This window comes from Jaculus jaculus, chromosome 4 (assembly GCF_020740685.1).
Source record: "Jaculus jaculus isolate mJacJac1 chromosome 4, mJacJac1.mat.Y.cur, whole genome shotgun sequence".
NCBI lineage: Eukaryota > Metazoa > Chordata > Mammalia > Rodentia > Dipodidae > Jaculus > Jaculus jaculus.
Window position 1 is genome coordinate 61,512,632 of NC_059105.1, and position 25,461 is coordinate 61,538,092.

The following is a 25,461-nucleotide window of genomic DNA, read 5'->3' on the forward strand; positions in this document are numbered from 1 at the left end:
AAATGCACGCAAATTGTAGTGTTAATGAGCTGACCTGCATGGTCTTACTTGATACTGCTGACATGTTAGTTGCCTATAATCAGGAAGTTTAAAAATAACCAGAAAGCAAAAATGATTTATGGGCAGGAACTAAGAAAGCAATAAAAGTAGCTATGATGAGGAAATTAAAATTTTGATTCCCTTCTGTTCACGTTTCATTGAAGTAGGGTAATTAACTTAAAAGAATGTCAAAATTAAAGAGTATTTGTATTTTAAAGGAAAATAGCAATCTGTAGTCTTTCTCTTCATAACATTTGAAAATTATGATCTCTTTTAAAAAAAATTTTTATTAGCATTTTCCATGATTATAAAAAAATATCCCATGGTAATTCCCTCCCTCCCCCCCCTACTTTCCCCTTTGAAATTCCATTCTCCATCATATTACCGCCCCATCTCAATCATTGTACTTACATATATACAATATCAACCTAATAAGTACCCTCCTCCCTTCCTTTCTCTTCCCTTTATGATCTCTTTTTGAAGGCAGTCTATTTCAAGTTTTTTAGATTTTAATCATTTCAGATATTTTAAGCTTCTCAGCAAGAAGACAGAGATATGGAGACAGGAAGAAGCGAGCCAAATTCAAATTCTAGTCCAAACACTGATATTCTCGGTCAGTTATTATATACTCAGCCTCAGTGTCTTCATTTGAAACGTAAGAATAATGACTACTCTGCAGGAGTTTGAGCAGGATTAAGTTATACAGAGCCCAGGCAAGCATCAGCTTTATAGATGTGAACTCTTCATTCTATTCTTCCTGTTCTCAACTTATGCATTTACATGTTTATCATCACCTTTTGAATGTTATCTGAAGTAAGGGGAGACTTTTATTTTTAAATGATGTTACAATCCTACCACTTCTGGTCAGATGTTGAAATGCTGCAATATTTTATTCTACTGAACTATAAAGCCCTCAGGGAAGAGAATGTTATTCTTTGAAATCCTCTTGCCTAGCAGACTAGTAATATTTATAATATGGAAAATACACTGCACAGCAATAAAAGGCAGTAAGCATACTATGCATTGTGAAGGGCTAGAGACAGTTAGTGGCAAGTATATGATCAGTGAAAACGAAGCCCTGGGCTCAATCTTACAATAAACGAAATACATGGGGAGCTGTTTATATAATTTGCTATGGGACCAAAAATTGAAGAATCATTGTATTACAGGTTTATGGTTTAAATTTTTCTGCTATTGTTTTAACTGTTACCTTCTATTTTTGTGTATTATGACTAATATAATAGGCTCATAACTTTTACAAATAAAATTCAACTTTCAAATACATCTGTGCTAAAGTTGTATCATTCTATTTATCATTTTAAATTTCTTTTCTTCCGCAGTGACAGCTTTGACTCATAACTTTAAAAGTGTATTCATGTAGGTTCTGTCAGAGTGGCACACAGGCTCTCTGTGTATTTGAATAAGTGTCATCAATGCTGACACCACATCGTATTTTGGGCACCTCCCAATCAGCCACAACTGGAGAGACTTGAATATTCTTATAAACTGTAAGGACCAACTACTGGTTTAACTTCCTTCTGCACTGCTTTAGGTCATTTGGTCCCATTCAATTTTAATACAACTTCTCACAGTGCAAAACTTGAGCCAAATCTGAACATCATTGCACCATTAAGGAAATAGATCAATAGTCAATTACTGAAATAACAAACTTCTGTCTCCTCCTTGTACATGTGATTGTGATTCAGCTATCCTCACAATCCGGCAGTCCCCCTGCCCCCTCTGTCTTGTATTTATCCTTCTAAACATAGAACCTACATTATTTTTATTTTTAAACAAAATATAAAGTCTGGGGATGTACTTCAGTGGAAAAGCACTTGCCTAAGATGTGCAAGACCCTGGGGTTGAACCCATCCCCCACTACTGCAGAATGGGCAGGGAGCAGTAAGGTGTACTGTTGGCTGCTGATAGGTAGTGGACAATAAAATTGTTGGTTATTAAGAGAACATTTTAATTTTTCTTCAAGTCATTATATCTCCATTATTTTATACATATTATGGCAGTATGATTCAGGTGTCCCCCATAAACTTAGGTGTTCCAAATGCTAGGTTCCCAGCTGATGGAGATTTGGGAATTAACAACTCCTCGAGGTAGTGTATTGTTGGGGGCGGGCTTAGGGGTATTATAGCCAGTTTCCCCTTGCCAGTGTTTGGCACACTATCCTGCTGATGTTGTCCACCTGATGTTGGCCAAGAGGTGATGTCCATCCTCTGCTCATGACATCATTTTCTCCTTTCATTATGGAGCTTCCCCTCTAGTCTGTAAGCCAAAATAAACCCTTTTTTCTCAAAAGCTGCTCTTGGTCGGGTGATTTCTGCTAGCAATGTGAGCCTGACTGCAACACATACTATGCAACAATTTACAATGATCAACATGAAGCTATCACACTAATTTTAAAAGTGTTCTTTATAGTATAATCCTAATATACAATAAAAAAGATTTTAAGTAATGTATATAGATGGCTATGTGAATATTTTACAGGAACTATTATTTAAGTTTTTTTTTCTTAAAATGAAATAATTTTTTTAAACTTCTAAAAGGATTCCACTTTTAGTGTGATGAGAAGCTTTGAATTCCACTTGAACACTGCTCATATCTGCTCCTCCTTTCTGCAGTTCTGTGTGCTAACATTCATTACAGCCTTTAAAAGAAAGGGTGTACAGCAAAGGCAAATCCATTCACTTTACTTTTGATTACACAACTAAGTTAAAAAAATGTGTTTGTGGGGTTAAGAAAAGAGGTGACAGCAGAAGCTAACCTCATGTAACAGTACTCGGACTATGTATTCATCATCTACACCAGCAACCTTCCCAGATGCTCTTCTACAGTACACCCTTTCCCCAGCAAAGCTCTTTCATTCATCCACAGCCACATGTGGAGACTGACTAGGCCAAGAAGTTCCAGGTGCTCATCTACAACAACAAACACAGCCAAACCGCTTTGCTCATGAACTTGAACTTCCCAGTAAGAAAGAGAAGATACAAATAAATTTTGTAAGCATAAAACCTATATGGAGAAACACAGTAAAATTCTGTTACAAAGAACTGGTGGATAATATAAAAAAAATTAAAAATTTAATGACAGAATGACTATTGTTTAACTTTTAAAAGACTGACTCAAACTATTTTCCTGGGCCTTTTAGTAACAAAATTAGATGATGACCACTTTTATTGGTGATGTGATAAATTTTAATAAAACCTGGAAATCTATCAAGATGACCAGTAAATAATGACAGAACATTAAAATCTTAAATTTTTTTTCCCCTATCCTTTGGTTAATTTGCTAGCTTTGGGTGGGGAAAACAAACAGCACAACTGATGCCCAGCTATATCCCAGTAGTGGTTGAAACACATTTGTATTTGTTGCTCCTTCCTTTACCTCTGTGAAGGTTAAATCCTTTCTCACAAGCTGGGCTACTCTCTAGTAACACGAGGCCCCTGAGAACTCAGAGCTGTTGGGCTTCACACCTAGGCAAGCTTGTCAAATTAAGTACTTTGTTGTTATATCATAATCCACCTTCTTTAGTCATTCTAAGACATAAGAATGCTTAAGAAATCTCAAGTGCTCTCAAAAATAACACATTGGAACTCTCCCTATGTTTCTCATGGATCAAATCTTTTTAATGGTAAGAATAATAGAAATTCCACTCCCCAAAAAGAATACCTCCATGGTGATGTGACAGGCTCCCTCCATTGGCAAGGATTTCCTCTCTAGCAGCTGCCTGTATTTGGAAACAGTAGAACAAATTGTTATGACTTAAATTTTACTTTGGAGTGACACAGTAAGACCCAACCCCCAAAGAGGCAGGTATTTCCCAAGTTCCATAATAAACTGCATCCCAGGTTTTCCTCCCTCTCCTGAAGAGAAATGACACCATGCAGCACAACTTTGAAGTTCCTGTGTCAAGAAAATCCAGTTTTAGAGTCCAGAGGGCAATAAGCAAAAGGTCCAATTCAGGAGCACTAACCTGTTAACAATAATAAGTAACAATTGTGATGCAGAGTTGGTTCTAGTTCAGCACACATCAAATACCAAGTATTAGCAGCTAGCATTTACTGACTACTTCCTGTGTGTTCAGAAAAGCACCAAGTAATTTGCCTACAATGTTTCATTTATTTTTTAAATGACTGCAATCATTCATACTCCAAAGATAAAGAAAATCAGGCTTAAAGAGGTTACATAACTGGGCCACTTTTACATGGTGGGCACTGGAGTCAAGGAGTCTCACACAATTACCAGGGAGCAACCACAGAATGGTTGAATATTTCAATAAAATGGAGAACATTTCAATGGCATGGGATAAACTGTCAATTCCATGGATAGCTAAGTGAAGAGAGGGGGAAAGGCAGAGGGAACAACCTTGTTTTATGCCTCCTATCATGTTATGTCTTGACTAGGCTCCTTATAGAGCACATGGGCTAAAAGATAAACATATAAGAAAATAAAGAAAAAGTGAAGTCCACAGTGAAGAAGGATAGCAGAAACTGGAATTCTTCTTTTTTTTTTTAAGCCTTCTTCCTCTGCTTTAACTTTTTTTCTTTTTTCCATTCATTCTCTTTCGGCTAGTATGCAAAGTGAAGGGTTTCATTATGGCATTTTCAAATATACATCACTACATCTTGGATTCTCAATGATGATTCGTGATTATTGAATAGTCACAAGGTAAATGCTATACCTTGAACTTCTTAGAATTACTCAGGTGCATACATAAACTAGCAGGGGTTAGGCCAAGGGAAGGTAGCCACTCTTCATCGCAAAGTATTTCTCCAAATAAATTCCAAGCACACTAGCCCTTTCTCTAAGAACTACCTTTTCTAACAAGTCACTTCAAATAAACAGCTTCTTGAGATCCATGGAAGACAGTTCAGACTGGGACACTGGAAACAACTGCACTTTGTGGGCTGCAAGTCTTTTTTCTGGTGGTGGTGGTGTTTTTGAAAAAAAGGGTCTCCCTGTGTAACTCTGACCTTCTATGTAAACTCAGCTGATCTCAAACTTGCTGGGATTTTCCTGCCTGTCTTGCAAGTGCTGTGTTTATAGGTATGCACCACTATGCTTGGCTATAGAAGGAATTTTTGATAGCCAAGACAAATAAATAGAATGTACTTGAACTTTCAAGAGTGATGTATACTCACTGTTTTGACTGGGGTAATGGTTTCACATGTACACATATCTACTGAAACATACCAGATCATGAATTTTATATAGGTACATTTACTAGGTTTCAATTATATTTTTAAAAAAAAGCTGTTATGAGAAGAAGGTATAAGAGGAAACCAATAAAACTTCTCTGTGATTGGATCTAAGAGTGCCATGCCATGACCAGGCATGGTGTCACACACCTTTAAGCCCAGCACTCAGGAGACAAAGGAGGTAGGAGGATCACCGAGTTTGAAGCCAGCCTGGGACTATAAAGTGAGTTCCAGGTCAGCCTGGACTAGTGTGAGACCCTACCTCAAAAACAACATCAGCAGCAGCAGATCTATACAAGAGTGTCATGCCACCAGTGACTATCTTGCAGTGTTGGCTTTGGCAGGCATACATCAAGTTGAGATGCTAAGACAACTGTGTTTCTAAGAAACCTGCTTGCTATAGGCTCTCTGACAGCATATTGGAGGAATTCTAGCTACTTATAATGGAAAACACTGACCATCAACATGTGACTTTATAAATTAGCAGCTTAGGCCAATTAATACATGCAATAGAAACTACTAGCAAATGCATCCCGAGGACCTACATATAACCTTATTATGCAAAAACTGTATAAACCTAGAACATTGACATTGAAACAACAGAGACAAAGAACATAGGGTCCATGACCTCAAGAGGAGCCATCAACCTAAAGATGGGCAGGTTGCCAAAGTGATATCAAAGACTCCTTTAGTCAGAAGATTTCCTACTGTTATTTAACTTAAACGGCTATCATACACCCAAGAAATACAAGCTACAGTGGTACAGAACATTAATTTCAGACTCATTATTCAGTATGTCAGTATACCTAATATGCTTTCCATGTCAATGTGCCAGTGGCCAGGCAAACCATGTGTGACTGAGAAGAATCAAACTAAAACCCCTAAGTTGATGCTAACACTTTTTGAATTAATTAAAAAAAATGTGAAATCTATATACACATATACAAAATTACCTCAGTTTGTTCAAACACGGTCAGTGGGTCACTAATTCCCCTGTAGTTAAAGGCAAAATAGAAGTAGATACATGCACCTGCATCGTAAGTCTGTGTCACCCTGAAAGATAAACAGACAAAACCCCCAGAGGCTGTGAGTTAAAGCAGATTTAAAATCTAGAAACTTAAAAGATGATTACCTGAATGATTCGCTTAAGCTACTCCATGGAAGGAGGGCAGACAGACTTTCTTTGGAACTGTTGCCAGAACAGGTAAACTGATAAAGTGGTGGAAACAACATTTTTACACATTTCATCAGCATTTTATGACACAATGCCATTCTCAGTGAACTTACTGAATTTGCTATCTGTAGGAGCTGTAAGTATTGCATTTGAAAACACTTAAAATATAGTCAGGTATTAATATAAGTTGTCTTAAAATGAATAAGCAACCAGTCAGTGAGCTGCTCCTGAGGACACAGTTATCTTTACCTCAAGCCCCCTCACTCCCACTCTTCTGCCTTCTCCCACAGCCATCTTCTGCAGACCATCTCCACTGAGGAAAAGGAATCATACTTTTATGCCTGCTCTCAAGAACCTCCACTTTTTTGTCCCCTTTGCTGATGCAGGTAAGAATGATCAGCTGCTTCCTGCCGGCACTGACAATTCTGTCCTTAAAATAATTCAACAGAAAAATGGCAAGAGAAACTGCAGACATGCAATGGTACTGTAACTGAGCAGCCAGAATATGGAGAATGCAACTACATGGTAAGCAGCACAAGAACACAGGCCAGTTCATACGAGACTAGACTGGCTAAGCATGATCAGATGAAGGGTCATAGGCTTTAAGTACTATGGCTCTCTGAAGCTTAAGTGAGGATGTCCTTGCAATAGGTAGGTTTTTCCTTTTGTCTTTTCTTAAAAAATATTGCATTCATTTATTTATTTGAGAGGGAGGGAGGGAAAAAACAAAAGCAAAAATGGGGCATGCCAGAGCCTTTAGCCAATGCAAACCAATTGCAGACACATGTGCCACCTTGTACACCTGCTTACACAGGTACTGGGGAGTTGAACCTGGGTCCTTAGGCTTTGCAGGCAAGCACCTTAACCACTAAGCCATCTCTCCAACTCTCCCTCTGTCTTTTGTGTAAGTTTTCAAACCTCACAGTTTATCTAGCCATTTAACTTGGACTAGTGTAACTCATGCAATAAACTAAAAAGCACCATGAAAAAAATTCCATTTAACAAAAGAACTATTTACTTAAAAGGCCACATATTTTAATAGTAAGTAACAATGTAGTTTTTGCTCTTTCTTGTATTCAATTCATTCCATGTACAGTTTGTTTTTCATGTAGGTAACATAAAACAGTATAGTACAAGGAACAGATCTAATATTTTTCAAAGCAAAATTTTTCTGACAAGAGACAACACAGAAAGAGACCCTATTACTAAAAAGACAATTTGAAAAACACTACTACTGGAAAAAAATGGAAAGAAGTTTGAAGCTTAATTGAATAGTATTGTGCTGATCTTTTACTTTAGCAACCATACTATAATTCTATAAGATACTAATATTTGAGAAAGAAGAGTAAAAGATATATGGTAACTATACTATTTTTGCAAGATTTTTTGTAACCTAGATTACTATCCCCCCAAATTTAAAGTTTTTAAAGCAATACAAATGTTTTACTAATTGGCCCCAAATTAACAAAACTCTCATCTCCCTCACAGATGGTAAACAAAGAATAAAAACCACACTAAGGATATTGCTGCTCTTAAAGAAAAGCCCCAAATAGACCAGATGGAACCAGTGATCAGTTCAATCTTCCAAGCTTCTGAAAAGCTAACAGAAACCAATGTTTCTGAAATGGAAGATGCTAGATAGGATCAGACTGTGTGAAATACAGCATCATCAAAAAGTTCACATTAATAACTAAGAAGGACTTGAAAAACAAAATGAATGATCCTATTAAATGTAGTGACATGTCCTTAAATACTGTGTGACCTCATATGTACACATGTGTATGTGTATATATAAAGGATATTAAGAAAGTCAGATCATTAAATCGTGCATGTGGCTGGGCATGGTGGCACACACCTTTAATCCCAGCACTTGGCGGGGGCGGGGGGGCAGAGGTAGAAGGATCACTGTGAATTTGAGGTCACCCTAAGACTCCACAGTGAATTCCAAGCCAGCCTTGGCTTCAGTGAGATCCTATCTCAAAAAACAAAAACAAACAAAAATCCTCATGCACGCGATAGGCCCATGTATGTATAATAGGAAGCTATATGAAGGGAGTTCAGATAGCCACAGGGTAAATCTCCAAGTGTAGTCTACGACTCCCACAAAGAGGGCTGTCTAACAGAAGGAGCAAATACTTCTTTTACTATACACAATACAGAAGCTAATCTAAAAATTAAATGGCCTTTTGGGCCAAATGTTAGTGCCTCAGAACAGAAGAAATTAACAGTTTAACAATACTATGTCGATTTTCCAGCTGTGCTTTTCTTTGGATGTTAATTCACATGCATAAAAAAGATTCCTTGAACACTTGCATTCTAAGTTCCAAATTTGCAAGTTTAAGAAAACTGGAGAACTATCTTTACTGAAGATGCTATTATTAGAAATAACCAAGTTTAAATAAAAACTGAAGGATAAATGAATAAATTTTAGTAATCAGTAAAGTATACACACTCACAAAGCACCTTAGCATCAATACAGAGGAGCTGTAATGAGATTCTAGAAGAGCAATGGTACCTTCCAACAAACCTGCTTCACTCCCAAGCATACTACCACAATCTAGGACAGGCATGAGAGGCCTACCTGGCTAATAGCTAACTCTAAGTCTGCATAATGAAAATCAGTTTTGGGTAAAATTAGAGCTGAGAGAGAATAAATTACTAAAAACAGTAGAAGAGAGCCTTTATCTCTTATATAACACAAAATCTAGAAAGTTGTCATGATCACTTTCTGGGCTGGAACTGATAAGTCTAAATCAACTTAGCTAACTTAGAAAACAAGCATCACAAACAAATACAGACAGTCCTTGTCTCAGCAATGCAGTTACACTGAATAAACCCATTGTTAGGGGAAAATACTGTAAGCTGAAAATGAATACCCCTAGCCTACCTAACATCATAGCTTAGCAGACCTCATATGTGTTCAGAACACTTACATTACCCAATAGTTGGGCAAAATCACTCAACACAAGCCTGTTTTATGGTAGCATTGAATAGCCTGTGTACATTACTGAATGGACTGCCGAAAGTGAAGACTGGACTGTGGGTGTAGGAATGCTTTTCACCATCGTAAGTCAGAGAAAACCTTACACAGGAAATGTTATGGTACCAAACACTTGTTTTGTTTCACCAAAATTTACTCTTTTTTACATTGTAAGTAGTCTAGGTCTATAATACTGGAGATGTATTCTTGGGGTCACTGCTCTCCTTCCACTCTCACATCAAAGAAGAAAAAAATAAGGCAATTATAAAATATACAATGTTGATTAACACTATTACTATTACTGACGTTATTATGATTTCTATTTATTCTCCATTCCAATTATTCCAAAACCTTTCTAGAGTCAAATGTTCTATCTTGACACACTTATGGAGACCTCTATTATCAAAAGACTGAATACAATGTAGCCCCCTCTGCTATTTAACAAAGAGGTTGAGATCACCAGTTAACCATGCACTGACCAATATGGAATACACAAACTATTATGTGGTATTTTAATTCACTTTAAAAACTAACTAGCTTGTGTTGCAGGTCACTGAGAAATCAAGCTGGAGCTAAGCTGGAAAGCTCCTCTCCAATGACTGGTTATCAGAAAGCTAGAAAGAGCTATGCTGCACGCAGCCTTTGGGAGACAGAAGTCATTAGCGGTGTTAAACAGCAGTGGACCCTGTAAGCTTTAAGATTGGCCAGCCATAGTCATGAGCCCTAGGGATGTAACATCTAATGCTGTCTGCTTAAATGTATATACTATGCTCATCAAACTGCCCAGTAAACACTTTTCTTAAGGTTCACACCTATATATTAATGCTGCTCTCACTTTTGGTTGAGAACCTTCTCTTTTCAGATGGCAGTGTCCTTGGGATGACTCAGAAGGTATCAGGGTGCTGGAAAGAAGTGACAGGAGTGCTCAGCACTGCAATATCTCTATCACACCTTCCAAGGCTCAGGGTCTATTACGGAAGAGGTGGCAGAAAGAATAGAAGAGCCAAAGGAAGGGTAGGTTTCCTTGCAACGTGCTCCACCCAGACACAAAATAGTCAAGAGATCCATGACCTCACAGTGCCTGACACTACCTACACAAGACCATCATAATAGGAGGAAAAGATCATGACATCAAAATAAAAGAGACTGATTGAGATGGGAAGGGGATATGATGGAGAATGGAGTTTCAAAGGGGAAAGTGGAGGGAGGGAGGGCATTACCATGGAATATTGTTTACAATCATGGAAGTTGTTAATAAAAATAAATAAATAGAAAGAAATGGCAGAGAAAAGATTTCACAAATCACATAAACAAACAAACAAACAGATTGGACAGCCAGGTCAAGGTGCCAACTGGTGCAATAGTGGCTTATGTATTATAGAGGAAACCAACTGCTCTCTAATTGGACTAGAAGTCTGCTCTATGGGAGGGAATAGATGCCTATCACTGAAAATCTAGTCAAGAGTCTATGGTTGGAGAGGTCATGAGCCCTAGGGGAGTAACATCTGCTGTTGCCTGGGTAAATGCACATATTAAGCCCACCAAATTGCCCTCTAAGCACTTTTTTATGTTCACACATATTAATGCTACCCTCACTTTTGGTTAAAGAAGCTTCTCTTTCAGATGGCTATGACCACTGGGGTAACTCGAAACTCACTACAGTGCTGAGAAAAAGTGACAGTGGATAGAGACAGCTCTAGCACATGCTCTCCAAGGCTAAGAGCCCACTGCAAAAGAGGTGACAGAAAAAATTTAAAAGCCAAATGAAGGGTAGGGCTGCTTATAATGAAATCTTCTAAGTTCAAAATGGCCTTGATATTCATGACCTCACAATGCCTGACACTTATCTACACAAGACCTCCATAACAGGAGAAAAAGATAACATCAGTATTGAACAGAGAATAATTAGAAAGAAGGGATTCAATGGAGGGTGAATTTGAAAGGGGGAGGATAGGGGTGGGAGGTAGGAATTGTGGTTTATTGTCTATACCTATGGAAGCCATCAATAAAAAGTTTGGATAAATTAATATTTAAAATTCAATTCCATAGTCACAATAGCAACATGTAGCCCGTGGCTACTAAATCAAACAGTGAAAATACAGAATATTGTCATTACCAAAACATATGTATTGGAAAGCACCAAGTCAATCACTCACTTCTTGAGCCTTTTGCTCCTCTCATTCTTCCACTCCCACTGACTTAGTCAGCAATGACAACGGTTAGGGTGTTCAATCTGGTGAAGTCAGACAGACACGAACTATGCGTGTAATTTAAGTCTCTTGCCTCTCTATGGAGTTCACAGCTTCTGTGAATGAAGAAGGGCTCCCTTTTTCCAGGGGCTCAGACATCTGCTCTTCACTACATGCTACACAGATGGGGAGAAAGCTGAGTCATGGAAGGGTGGCCTGTTCTAAAGGGTGCAGGACTGTGAAGGGCACAATCCTAAAAGGGTGGCCAGGGAAGTCTGCCAAGTCAAACAGTCCGAACTCAACTGCTAAGTGATGTTTCCCCACTGGTTAAAAACAATACTTTTTCAGACTGCGTCTACAAACAATTTTAAAAACTCACCTGCATGTGGAAAGAGGTGCAAACTGAACACCCTTCTCTTTGCATTCCCTTCTTATTCTTTCTTTCACATTTCTACACAGATCTACAACCCTAGAAAAGATAATTAATTGAACATGGCATTAAGTTTTGTTTTTGTGTTTCTCCAGAATATTTAATTTATTTATTTGTAAGGGAGGAGGGTACACATTTGGGCCTCTTAACACTGCAAACAAACTCCAGGTGATTGTACCACTCTGTGCATCTGGCATCATGTGGGTAATGGGTAACTGAACCCAGACCATCAGGCTCAATTAAGCAAGCATCTTTAACCACTGAGCCATCTTTCTAGCCCATGGCATTAAGTTTACAACTGCAAACAACACAAATCTAAAAAGTGCTAGTATATCTAGCACTTAAAAGCTCAAAATTCTCTCAACTAAAGTGTTAATAGTTTTCTTTCCAACTGTACAAGAGCCCTGGTCATTCACAGAAACATCCATTTTTAACTTCATAGAGAACAAAACCCTGCCTGGTTTTGCCTTAGGAAAATAGCAGCAAGAAGAGCATACTCAAGTCCCTGAAATGGAGTGCCCTCCACAATAAATTTAATCTCAAGATTTTTAAAAAGCCAGAAATAACATGTTAAGAAAAATTTAGTGTTGAGTTATATGAATACCAGTTCTTATCCATGCCTAAGATTCTTTCCTTAATTTAAAAGTAATTGAACTGGGCTGGAGAGATGGTTTAGTGGTTAAGCACTTGCCTGTGAAGTCTAAGGACCCCATTCGAGGCTCGATTCCCCAGGACCCACGTTAGCCAATGCACAAGGGGGAGCACAAGTCTGGAGTTCATTTGCTGTGGCTGGAAGCCCTAGCACATCCATTCTCTGTATTTCTCTCTATCTGCCTCTCTCTCTGTCTGTTGTTGTCAAATAAATAAATAACAAAACATAATAATAATTGAACTAATTATAATGATGCTACATAAAATGCATAGCATCATTATACTATGTTAAGACTGCTTAATATTAAGAATCAATGAAGCCATCCATGTGTGGTGGCACATACCTTTAATCCTACCACTTGGGAGGCAGAGGTAGGAGGATCACAGTGAGTTCAAGGCCACCCTGAGTCTACATAGTGAATCCCAGGTCAGCCTGGGCTACAGTGAGACCTTATCTCGAAAAACAAAAAACAAACAAACAACAACAATAAAAAGAAATCAATGAAGCCAAGCATGGCAGAACACACAACCGCAGTGCTTGGGAGGCTGAGGCAGTAGGCTTGAGAGTTCAAGGCAGCGATGTAGTGAGCCGATCTCAGAAAACAAGAACAGAAGAAGAGAGGAGGAGGGAGAAGAGAGAAGAAGGAAAGGTGAAAGGAAAAGTCAATGAAAACAGACAAGGGATAGTTGTAATCCTTTAAGGAAAAGAGAATTTCACAATAATTTTTAAATCCTTTTTTAATGTAAGCTATAATATAGTTACAACTGCATACTTTATTTTGTCTGGAATATAAATCTCTAATGATATATATAAATCACTTTTCCCTGGTAAACATTCTGGTCACATAGTGACAGGTTTTGTATGTTAAACCTTGAGTTGGTCAGCATCATAAGAATTAAAATGGTTATCAAAGATATCTTCAAGCTGATCTGAATGTTAGAGTACCAACTTGATAAGATTTAAAATAGATTACGCTTCATAAAAGCACATTAATGTTATCTCTATTCCCAGTGAGAAAAGAGAACATGTAATTATAATACAAGTAGGAAAAGCTTTAGTGTCATTAGAATGACTACTTTTACAAATATAGTTACGAAAAGCTTTATAAATTTTGACTGTACACATTAGCGCTCTTAAACTCTGCTTTTATTTATGAGAGCTATAGTAATAATGATTTATTGATGTTCCGTATGCTTCATTATGGAATAGGAAGGACATATATAAGAAGTGTGGCATATGCCTGTATAATTCTTGCACTTGGGAAGTGGAACTAACAGGACCAGATCATCCTTGGCTACACAGTGAGTTTCAGGCTAGCCTAGATACATGAGATCTCAAACATTCTTTTTTCAATTTTTATTTATTCATTTGAGAGAGACAGAGAGAGAAAAAGGGGGAGGGGGAGAGAGAGAGAGAGAGAAAGAGAGAAAGAGAGGGAGAGAGAATGGGCGCGCCAGGGCCCCCAGCCACTGCAAATGAACTCCAGACATGTGCGCCCCCTTGTGCATCTGGCTAACGTGGGTCCTGGGGAACCGAGCCTCGAACTAGGGTCCTTAGGCTTCACAGGCAAGCACTTAACTGCTAAGCCATCTTTCCAGCCCCCACAATTTTTTTCATAAAGCACTAAGATTATTCAGACTTAGCCAGGTGTGGTGGCACACACCTTTAATCCCAGCACTTGGGAAGAGGTAGGGGGATCACTGTGAGTTTGAAGCCACCCTGAGAATACAGAGTGAATTTCTGGTCTAGTGTGAGACCCTACTTTGAAAAACCAAAACAAAAAGATTATTCATACTTAACACTTATATTTCTAAAATCCAACTCATAAAAATACTTAGGTAAAATCTTCTCTGTTTGGTATCAGTAAAGACAAATGACTGTTTCAAATTAAAAGTAACACCCTTTTTGTCATGCCTCTAGGAAATGGAATTTAAGTGCCATAGCTAAGTAGTCTAAAAACACTACTGTAATTCACCAGCTTCAGCTTTTACAGTCTCGTGCAAGTTAGGTACACTTTTTCAGTTCAATGCATTTTAATGTATTTAGTCACCACAAATGCCATGGGAATCATATACCTCTGAAAGGTTCCAACCTGAGCCCTCACAGGCTGCTGGATAAGGAAGACTTGCTTCCATCAAAACCCTCACTGGTAGCTGAGTGAGATAACAGAAAAGCTAAACAGTGTGTGGTTGCAATGAGACACTCTATTAATGATTTGTATAGAGGGTGTTCTACAGGGATTCTCTTGCAGAACTTAATCCACTGATGCATCAATTTTATGGGATATAAACATACTGTGTTTACAGTTATTTTAAAAAGAATAGTTATCTTTTAAAATTGTTTTGTTTTTACTTAATTTGTTTATTTATTTGAGAGTGACAGAGAGAGAAGGGGGGGTGGGAGAGAGAGAATGGGTGCGCCAGGCCTCCAGGCACCGCAAATGAACTCCAGACACATGCGCCCCCTTGTGCATCTGGCTAACGTGGGTCCTGGGGAATTGAGCCTCGAACCCGGGTCCTTAGGCTTCACAGGCAAGTGCTTAACTGCTAAGCCATCTCTCCAGCCCAAGAATATTTATTTATTTGATAGAGAGACAGACGGGGGGGGGGGGGGATTGCACACCTGGACTTCTTGCCACTTAGGTACTTTCACTTTTTACTACACCCCAATCATCTGTGTTTATATCCATAAATCTGCTACTATCTTCAAACTTTGAAAATCCCCAATTTTTATGACAGCCAGCCTTTAAGGACACCAATCCCATTCATTAGCACTTTACCCACATGATCTGACTACCAAGGTGTTAAAATGATCCAAAGAAATTCAAAAAGCTAATTTAATCTTGAGTCTTCAAACTGTTTTGAATGCAGAAGAATCAATTTGAGACAATTTCTTTAAGACATTATTATTGAATGAATTAAATTATAAGTCCATTAATTTTTTTAATATATTTTGAGAGGGGTAAAGAGAAAGGGGGAAGGGGAGGGGAGAGGAAGGGAGAGGAAGGGAGGGGAGGGAATGAGAATGAATATGCTAGGGCCCCTAGCCACTGCAAATGTGCCTTAACCACTAAGCCATCTTTTCAGCCCTACAAGTCCTTTTTTTTTTTTTTTTGGTTTTTCGAGGTAGGGTCTCACTCTGGTCCAGGCTGACCTGGAATTAACTCTGTAGTCTCAGGGTGGCCTTGAACTCACGGCGATCCTCCTACCTCTGCCTCCCGAGTGCTGGGATTAAAGGCGTGAGCCACCACGCCCGGCTTACAAGTCCATTTTTAATGAAACTATTTTACATTTTATATCAGTTTTATTATTAATTCCTTAAAACCTGTATGCAGGTGTGCAAAGGTGAATATGTGTGTTTATGTGTTTTTCAGTATAGAAAAAGATTCTCTTCATTTATCTTTCATATAATATGCTCCAGTATCAAATTTTTACTTAAATTTAAGCAGAAATTATGCTTAATTTCCTAAACTGGATTTCTTTCAGAAATCATTTAAATACAAGTAAAGATCTTGCTTAATTTATACACACATAAGTATCTGAAGCCACACAATGTATTACAAAAGAAGATCAATAGGTTTTATCCTTTGGGAGGAACTCTCAAGAGAACATTTAAGCAAGTAATTACTTAAGAATTTAAATCAGAGCTCAGGAAAACCATACAGTAACATTTGGTGTTTAACAAATCTTCAAAATGTAGATTTCAATAATACCTTCATTCTCTGAGCTGCAGACAATTTGGTCTCAAACAAGAAAAAGGAAGTGGTTTGAAAATATGGCATTCTGATAGTAATAATAAACAAAAGTAGCTTACTTGTCTCAATGTTTCTTTGTAACAGTTTAATAGACTACATATTCACACATGAAGATACATCACATATATGTACATACATACATACATGGATCTACTTATAAAGTATATTTGAATAAGGTATTTTATTTGGCATTACCTATCCCAAGGAGCAGAAGTCTCAAAAGATTCTCCTATTATATAGTATTCCAAACCCAAATCCTGTTAAGACACACAAAAATATGAAATTTTAACAGATGCAATAATCGCTAATGTTGTCAGTATCTTATGTAATTTTAGTATCATGTTTTGAAAATAACCTAACTGTTCTTTACTATCTTATCTCAAAAGAACACTGGAAAGTTTCCCTGCAAGTGAGACAGTCCCTCCCTGTGGGCTGGAACCTTCTCTGTGCTGTTCTGCTCTCCTTGGCAGCAGGTACATTGCCCAGTACAGAAGAGAACTCCTGTTTCTCCAATGAAATGGCATCTCTACCCAGGAAAAATACTTTGTGTACATGTAGAGAAGGTTGGAAAATAGAATTTTAGTGGTACACATAACTAAATAACTAATATAAAAACTGATCACCTTAAATAAATATTTTTTTTTAAAAAGAAAAGAGCTGGAGAGATGGCTTAAGCAGTTAAGGTACTTGCCTGCAAAGCCAAAGGGCCTCGATTTGATTCCCCAGTACCCATGTAAGCCAGATGTACAAGGTAGCGCACGCATCTGGAGTTCGTTTGCAGTGGCTTGGAAGCCCTACAACACCCATTCTCTCTCTCTCTCTCTCACATAAATAAATAAAAATAAAATATTTTAGCCGGGCATCATGGCATACACCTTTAATCCCAGCACTTGGGAGGCAGAGGTAGGAGGATTGCCATGAGTTCAAGGCCACCCTGAGACTGCAGAGTGAATTCCAGGTCAGCCTCAGTCACAGTGAGATCCTACCTCGAAAACTGTCAGTGTTCAAGTATATATATATCATTTCCATAGTAATCATAGTAATCACTAGTGAACTAACTTCTTGGAGTCAGTTGAATAAGGATTCTTGAAGACAAAGGGGAAGGTTTATATAACTTTAAAACATTATAAATCAGGGGAAGAATGTTGAAAAGTAAAATAGCTTGCTTCTAGATCAAGTAATGTTAGGAAAGAAATGTTGTACTTTCAGAAACAAAATAGCTCCATACTTTTAAAGAGCAGAAAGACATCAAGTTCCTCAAAAGCAAGTACTGAAAGAAGGTAAACAAGCTTGTGAAGTAACAGCAAATCCAAGGTTCAGTTAAGATGATGTGCCAGACTATGTAGCTTAATATTTAAGAAAATAGAGAAGACAATTTCACTCCAAATAAGACACCTGCTATTTAGAAGGGAAATATAACTTACTCGCATGTATGCAATGACATAGGTCAGCAAATAACCTCTCTGTCCATTATCTTCTCCAGCTGCCAGGCCACTTTAATTAAAGAACAAACTATTAATACATTTAAATGAATTATTAAAATATAGAAAATCAAATTTATATATCTCAAGATAACTCAACAGATTAGAAGGTATTATATTATGTCTCTCCCTGTTTTTTTATAGCGCAGGCTAACCTCAAACTCACAGCAATCGTCCTCCTATGCCCTCCTGAGTGCTAGGATTAAAGACACGAGCTACACCACACTAAGCTTTATGTCTCATTTTTATCTGACTCTCACTTATCACAAATAGATCAAAGAGTTGTCAATAGATATGCTTGTATAACAAGTATGAACACACCTCCTATGTGTCAGTCATTTACTTTCAAATATTTATCTACCAAGCTAAATGAATTCATATGATCACAACTATTCCTCTCAAAAGACCAGAGAAAGAATTAGTAATGAGAAACAAGCTCAAATAAATTTAAACAACCTTCACAAGACTAACAATAAGCTTAACATATTCATATTTTATCCATATAGGTTGGATAACCCTAAATCTAAAGATCTGAAATCTAGGACACCACAAAAAGCTGAAACTTTCTAAGTGTCAGTGGGATGCCATGGTAGAAAATTCCCACACTGAGTTTATAAGAAGGGTTATGGTACAAGTGTAGGTACACCAAAAACACTATATACAACTAACTTCACGTATAAGAATTCACATTAGTGTATTCTGAGTTTAAACATAGGATAGGGCCCATTCCCAAGACATCATAATATGTATATGCAATATATTTCAAGGTCTGATGAACTCCAAAATAAGAAATAGTTCTGGTCTCAGAGGATACTCATGTTATATTTTTATTCTTACATTCATATATTATCATATTCATATGTAAAAGCCTGTGATAATTTGCTAGGCACTTTCAAATGCCAAGATGCTTCTGAAATGCTTGAGCATACAACATTTGGGATATTAGACATGATGTTTATTTTATGGAAATTCTTATTTAAAGATAAAACATACAGAAGCATTAAAGTTTACAAAACAATATGCAGACAAGTGCAAGACCAACAGGTCAGATCTTATTCCCATGAATGCAGGATTTCAATATGAAATCATTTTATCTATAGTGTGTTGGATAGTTTAATTAAAATTAATTCTATAGACTCTATAATCTGATCCAAGTTTTCTAGTTTTGGAAGTTCTTAATTTTAAAAGACAACCAAGGAATACTGCTTCCTACTACCTGTTTATTATGCTTTTTCTATTATCAGACAGAAGTTAAATTTTAACTTATTTCAATCACTTCTTTTATAGCCTCAACTGAAGTTTCACAATAAAATCTTTTGATGTTTTATTTGACTTGCTGTAAATAGTACAGGGTAAACATGCTTTTGTCAGGCTAGAACATGAGCTGTATCAGACTCTCCCGACTTCCTCTTACAGGAGTATACAGGCAACTTGAGGGCCTCCAGAGAGTAGTAAAGACTTGATAGAAGTAACCCTACTTTATAATTATATAAGGATGGGGTATGAACAAATGAAAGGGATCGTTTTATAAACACAATGTTAATAAATCATTAAACTGTTCTAAGTGAAAAGTGAAAAAAAAAAAAAAACAAAAACACAGACGTGAGTTGGAGGCAGAGAGCAATGTAAAGTTGTGAAGTCTCACAACTTCTGTGGACAGTGCTTGGAGGAATGTCACTGAGCTCCAAGTTAGACTCTCCACCTAAGAGAGAAAAACAATAGCACAGATCTAGTGGTGGTGAAAGCAGCCCTGGAGCAAGTGGTACAAAGAAATGAAAGGAGAGGAAGGTGAAGCCTCTAAAATAGCAAGAGACCTGTGTAGGGAATTTCTCGACAGAGCATGCCAAGTATGTGTGTGACAAGAAGTAACAGGCCTGTTTGTTACATAAGGAGATGAAGCCCACTTCCCCTGTTTGTTAGTTCAAATGGATGGCCCCCAATTTATTCAGTGTTTTATTAGTTTGTAGTTTGCATCTGCAGCCACCTGGCTAGAGGCAGTGTCACTGTGCCAATCTTAAGGTGTGGTGGTGGGTTTGAGATTTCCATCTAAAGATATGCAAAGTGTGCTAGCTGGAGTTCCTGAAGTGTGCTGTGCTATGTGGTTTTTGGCTTTCAGACTTGTGACGACCCCCCCCCAAATGTGTGTGTGTTTAGTCCTGTGAAGGCAGGGCAGCTTCTTTTGCCATTATGGAGCTTCCCCTGGTCAATAAATCCCTTCCTCCACAACTGTGCCTCATCTAGAAGTTCATCTCAGTGAACCTGAAGCTGTCTGCTACACCCTACCACAGGTCAAGCCAATTTTCTTTCCAGAATTTTCTACTATCAGGTGGTAGAAAATGCAATTCCATTCTAGACAACACCACAGAAACATACTTTGAAAAAAATCAAAACAAAAATTGATTCTAAATGAATAAATCCCACAGAGAAAGAAAAGCAAATGAGGCTAGCTTTTCTTAATCATAAATTTCCTTGCAAATTTAGCTTTGTGGAGCTTTTCTTCTTTTAGCTTTCAGAATTATCAATCTAGCCAAAATGCTTCTGAATGGTCAATATGACCATATTGAAAAGATTTTGGTCACTCTAAAAAACAAAAAAAAAAAATCTATACTTAGATTCAAACTGTTTTATTTTCAAGTAAACCACTCATTCTCTAATTCCTGCTATTCCTATAAATTTCAAGTACCACTTTACAATGTTATTTATTCAAAACTGTTTTATGAAAAACTGCAAAAACTAATGAAAGGACTAAGAGACTATCATTTTATATAAAGGGGCCATCTGCTGAAGCTCATCACTCTCATGATGAATTATGTTAAACAATTTAAGTACTCTTTTAACCCAATGATAATGAATTACCTTAAATTCTATGGTAAATGTCAAAACACCTGTCATGAGTGCTGACACATAATGTTTATTCTGCTTAACTCTTAGAGAAATAAAAGTACTTTATTAGCAAACATTGATTAAACAATCAAAGTATGGTTATTTAGCATCTGGCTACTACGTCCTGTTACATCATGTGTGTTCAGTCATATTTAATGGAGTTGAAGTCAGGAGTAGAAAACAAGGAGGAAAAAAATGAGGAAGAATAGACAAAACAGCACATAAAATATTCCAAATGATTAGGAGCATTCTATTAAAGATAATTTTAGCTAATGAGGTAATGGGAATAGAAGATAAAACAAAAGACAGAGAAAAATAAAGAATAGACTGATAATGCTCTAATTAAAAATAAAGTACGTAAGCATAACACAAAAACTTCAGCAGGGGGATAGAGAGATGGCTTAGTGGTTAGGCGCTTGCCTGCAAAGCCTAAGGACCCATGTTCTACTCTACAGATTCCACATAAGCCAGATGTACAAGGTGACACAAGCATACAAAGTGGTTCATGTGCACAGGATAGCACACACATCTGGAGTTCAACTGCAGTGGCTGGAGGCCCTGGCACAACAATATTCTCTCTCTCATAAAAAAATAAACAAACTTCAGCAGGAATAACTATCTAAATTTTCAGTTGATATCTCATTTACTAAAGGATAGTTAAAAAATATTTTTATTTATTTACTTACTTACTTGAGAGAGAAATAGAATTGAGTGTGCCCAAGGCTACAACCCCTGCATAAGAAATCCAGATGCAGCCGGGCGTGGTGGTGCACGCCTTTAATCCCAGCACTTGGGAGGCAGAGGTAGGAGGATCACCGAGAGCTCGAGGCCAGCCCGAGACTACATAGTGAATTCCAGGTCAGCCTGGACTAGAGTGAGACACTACCTCAAAAAATTGAAGAAAAAAGAAAGAAAGAAAGAAAGAGAGAGAGAGAGAGGGAGGGAGGGAGGGAGAGAGAGAGAGAGCGAGCGAGCGAGCGAGAAAGAAAGAAATCAATCCAGATGCACGCACCACCTTGTGCATCTGGCTTACAAGGGTGCTGGGGGAAACGAAACCTGGGTCCTTAGGCTTTGCAGACAAGCACCTTCACTGCTAAGTCATCTCTCTAGCCCTAAATTCTATTTTTTAATGGATGGATTTTGTTTAGCGTAAACAAAGTTGCCAGAATTCAATCAGCAGCTCAGGAGCTTAATTTCGGTATCTAAAGAGGACTGCACCCATATCTGAAAGAAGAGACTCATTTGTAAATGATAGTATAAGCAAACCAGACTGGCATTAGTAACATTTATGACAGTTGGTGGCTCAAAGTAAGCAAAGCTGTTCAAATGGTACTGACAAAAATCTCAAAAAGGAAGCACAGTAATTACACATAAGTGAAGCAGATAAAAAGATGTCAGGAAAGATCATAGTGCTGAATGCCCTTCATTCACTTGTTATTATTCAAGTATGTTGTATATTTTAGGCAATGAAGTGACTGACCTCCAAGAAAAGACAGGTCAGGCCTTACTAGCATTCTGTGTGAGATTGAACAAAAAGTCATTCCTCATCACTAACCCACTGTAGTACAACAGAAAATGTGAACATCAATAACCAGTCATAACTTACTAGTGCTCTGAGTTGTGATTAGAATTATCAATTCTATAGAGTATGTGTATGTGTGAATGGAAGGAGAGTGAGGTAAAACTTTACATACAGTGACTCAAACATTACAGCAAGATATCTTCTTCCATGTCCACACAAGCGCTTATGAAAAGTTTTGAAATCTCAATGAAATATTAACTGTGTAAGGATCATTCACTTGTCAGCCTTCTGACAAAGATCAGGTATAAATATGTAAGAATTAAATTCTTTAAAAAATATTGTGTGTGTGTGTGTGTGTGTGTGTGTGTGTGTGAGAGAGAGAGAGAGAGAGAGAGAGAGAGAGAGAGAGAGAGAGAGAGAAAGGATATAAAGAGAATGAGAATATGGGCATGGTGCCTCTGCAAATAAACCCCAGATACATGTCTACTTTGTGCATCTGGCTTTATGTGGGTACTGGTAAACAAATCCAGGTTTAACAGGATTTGCTTCAAAATTCCCTTGACATAGAGCTCTCTCTCTAGGCCGCATACAATTCTTAAAGCTTCGATTTCTGATATTTAATACTAGGGTAGAGATAAAATGATTTTTAACAAACTTCCTTATTTCTGACTAGTTTGCTTTTGAAGGGGAAGTGAATCTTTACAGCACAGTTACTCTTAGCTAATTTAGTTAAAACATCAGGCAGGCATGGTGGTGCACACGTTAATCCCAGCACTTGGGAGGCAAAGGCAGGAGGACTGTTGTGAGTTTGAGGCCACCCGGAGATAACACAGTGAATTCAGGTCAGCTTGTCTAGAGTGAGACCCTAACCTCAAAAAATGAGAGGAAAAAAAATTCAGTAATTCCCCTCCCCCATAGGAACTATAGTAGATGAAATGAAAGATTAATGAAATGTGTAATTTATCTTAAAAAAAATTTTTTTTTGACAAGCAGAAAGAGAGAGAAAAGAGAGGCAGACACAGAGAGAGAGAATGAGCATGCCAGGGCCTCCAGCCACTGCAAATGAACTCCAGATGCATGTGACCCCTGTGCATCTGGGTTACATGGGTCCTGGAGAATTGAACCTGGGTCCTTTGACTTCGCAGGCAAATGCCTTAACTGCTAAGCCATGAAATTTATCTTTAAATAAAGAAATTAAAATTCCACTTGCCAATTTTAAAACAAAGTAAAAATAAAAGAAAGGTTAATATTTAAAATTCAAAACAGTACAAAGTACAAATTTTGTCCAAAGTTAGAACCTTTCTACTCTAGCAATAGTACAATTTAAGAACAAGTTCAAATAAACCAAAAAGGGGCTAACGTAGGGCTGGAGAGATGGCTTAGCGGTTAAGCGCTTGCCTGTGAAGCCTAAGGCCTCTGGTTTGAAGCTTGATTCCCCAGGTCCCACATTAGTCAGATGCACAAGGGGGCGCACTCGTCTGGAGTTCGTATACAGTGGTTGGAGGCCCTGGTGAGCCCATTCTCTCTCTCTCTATCTGCCTCTTTCTCTCTCTGTCTTTCACTCTCAAATAAATAAAAATAAACAAAAAAAAATTTTTTAATGGGGGCTAATGTAATATGGGAGAAAAACATACACAATTGCAACATTCTAACACACATGTCCAAATTGTTTTCCTTAAAAACAAAAAGGCAAAAAAATAAAAAAGAGGTAAATACTAAAGAATTCAGACTAAGCATAATATGTATGATGCTTTTAATTTTTGAAAGAAAATGTTAAAGACCAGTATGGAAAAAACTGTTAGCTTACATACTTAAAAAGGAAGGAGAAAATGTAGTCCTGATAAATGACATTTCCACTAGAAGGCTCATTGATCAGTTGTATAATCCATCAAGCAGACAGACAGAAACCACCCTGTCATTACTTAGTTGGTTATAGATGTGAAATGTTTTCTATTTCTTTATAGTAACATAAAACAGTAAGTGACAGTGGGTGGAGTACAAATAATTTATCAAATACCATGGCCTAAACACAATCTCTTTTAAACACACAATATCAACATGCTTTAGACAAGCACCAGCACCAGTAAAGAGTAATCTGAACATTGGTTTCTACTCTTCTCTTACATAAGTAACATGTCTCACAAAATTGACATTCATACAAAAGAAATCTAGGAAAAACAAAATATTTAATCATACAGATATATCTATATCTATATCTATCTATATATTCATATCTTTTTAAATAAGTAAAAGCCATGTCATGCTTCCTACATATTTTCTAAATAAACAAAAACAATACTTTAAATCTACTTTCATAAATTACCACAAATTTAAGTTAGTAACTAATGAAGAACTGTAGTCTGTATGGAGACATTAATGACACATTAATGAATACTTAGTGATGGAAGAAGTTTAGCTTAATGTTCTGTAGATATTATAAATTTGAAGACATACCCAAATTTTGCAGCAATATCATATACTTGTTTCTCATGCTGAAGAACCTTCTCACGGTCCCCCTCAAATAGCAATGTGGCTACACTTAGTTGATTTGTATCAAATCCTTTAAACTACAACAACAACAAAAAAATTAGAGGTAAGTTATTCTACAAAATAGTAAGTTAAAATACATTTTTCTCTTTTCCTCCTGGTATGGGCTCAAATATACCAGTTTCTCAAAAACAGCTTTGGAACTTTACATGTCAATTAACAAGAAAGACCAACAATAACATGTAAAATAATATTTTCAAGGAAGATTTTTACATCAAAAGACCCAAGATTGGGGCTGGAGAGATGGCTTAGCAGTTAAGCACTTGCCTGTGAAGCCTAAGGACCTTGGTTTGAGGCTCAATTCCCCAGGACCCATGTTAGCCAGATGCACAAGGGGGCACACATATCTGGAGTTCGTTTGCAGTGGCTGGAAGCCCTAGCATGCCCATTCTCTCCCTCTCCCTCTCCCTCTCCCTCTCCCTCTCCCTCCCTCCCTCCCTCCCTCCCTCCCTCTCTCTCTCTCTCTCTCTCTCTCTCTCTGCCTCTTTTTCTTGTCGCTCTCAAATAAATAAATAAAAGTAACAAAAATTTTTTTTAAAGACCCAAGATTGGGCTATATATGAAATATATAACTTCATTAGAAAAACAAGTCTAGGGGCT

The 25,461-nt window shown here is 37.5% G+C and overlaps 1 protein-coding gene across 2 annotated transcripts in view; it reads right to left on the reverse strand.

Moving 5' to 3' along the window:
* Positions 1 to 25,461, reverse strand: part of Agps (alkylglycerone phosphate synthase) — a 131,257-nt gene that overhangs the window by 17,718 nt on the left and 88,078 nt on the right. For both annotated transcript variants that reach the window (XM_004660228.2, XM_045147132.1), the window contains exons 14-19: positions 24,769 to 24,881; positions 17,853 to 17,922; positions 16,624 to 16,685; positions 11,972 to 12,061; positions 6,203 to 6,302; positions 3,721 to 3,778 (exon numbers count right to left, since the gene is read on the reverse strand). In XM_004660228.2, the coding sequence (XP_004660285.2) occupies positions 3,721 to 3,778; positions 6,203 to 6,302; positions 11,972 to 12,061; positions 16,624 to 16,685; positions 17,853 to 17,922; positions 24,769 to 24,881 (493 nt within the window). The remainder of the gene's footprint in view (positions 1 to 3,720; positions 3,779 to 6,202; positions 6,303 to 11,971; positions 12,062 to 16,623; positions 16,686 to 17,852; positions 17,923 to 24,768; positions 24,882 to 25,461) is intronic.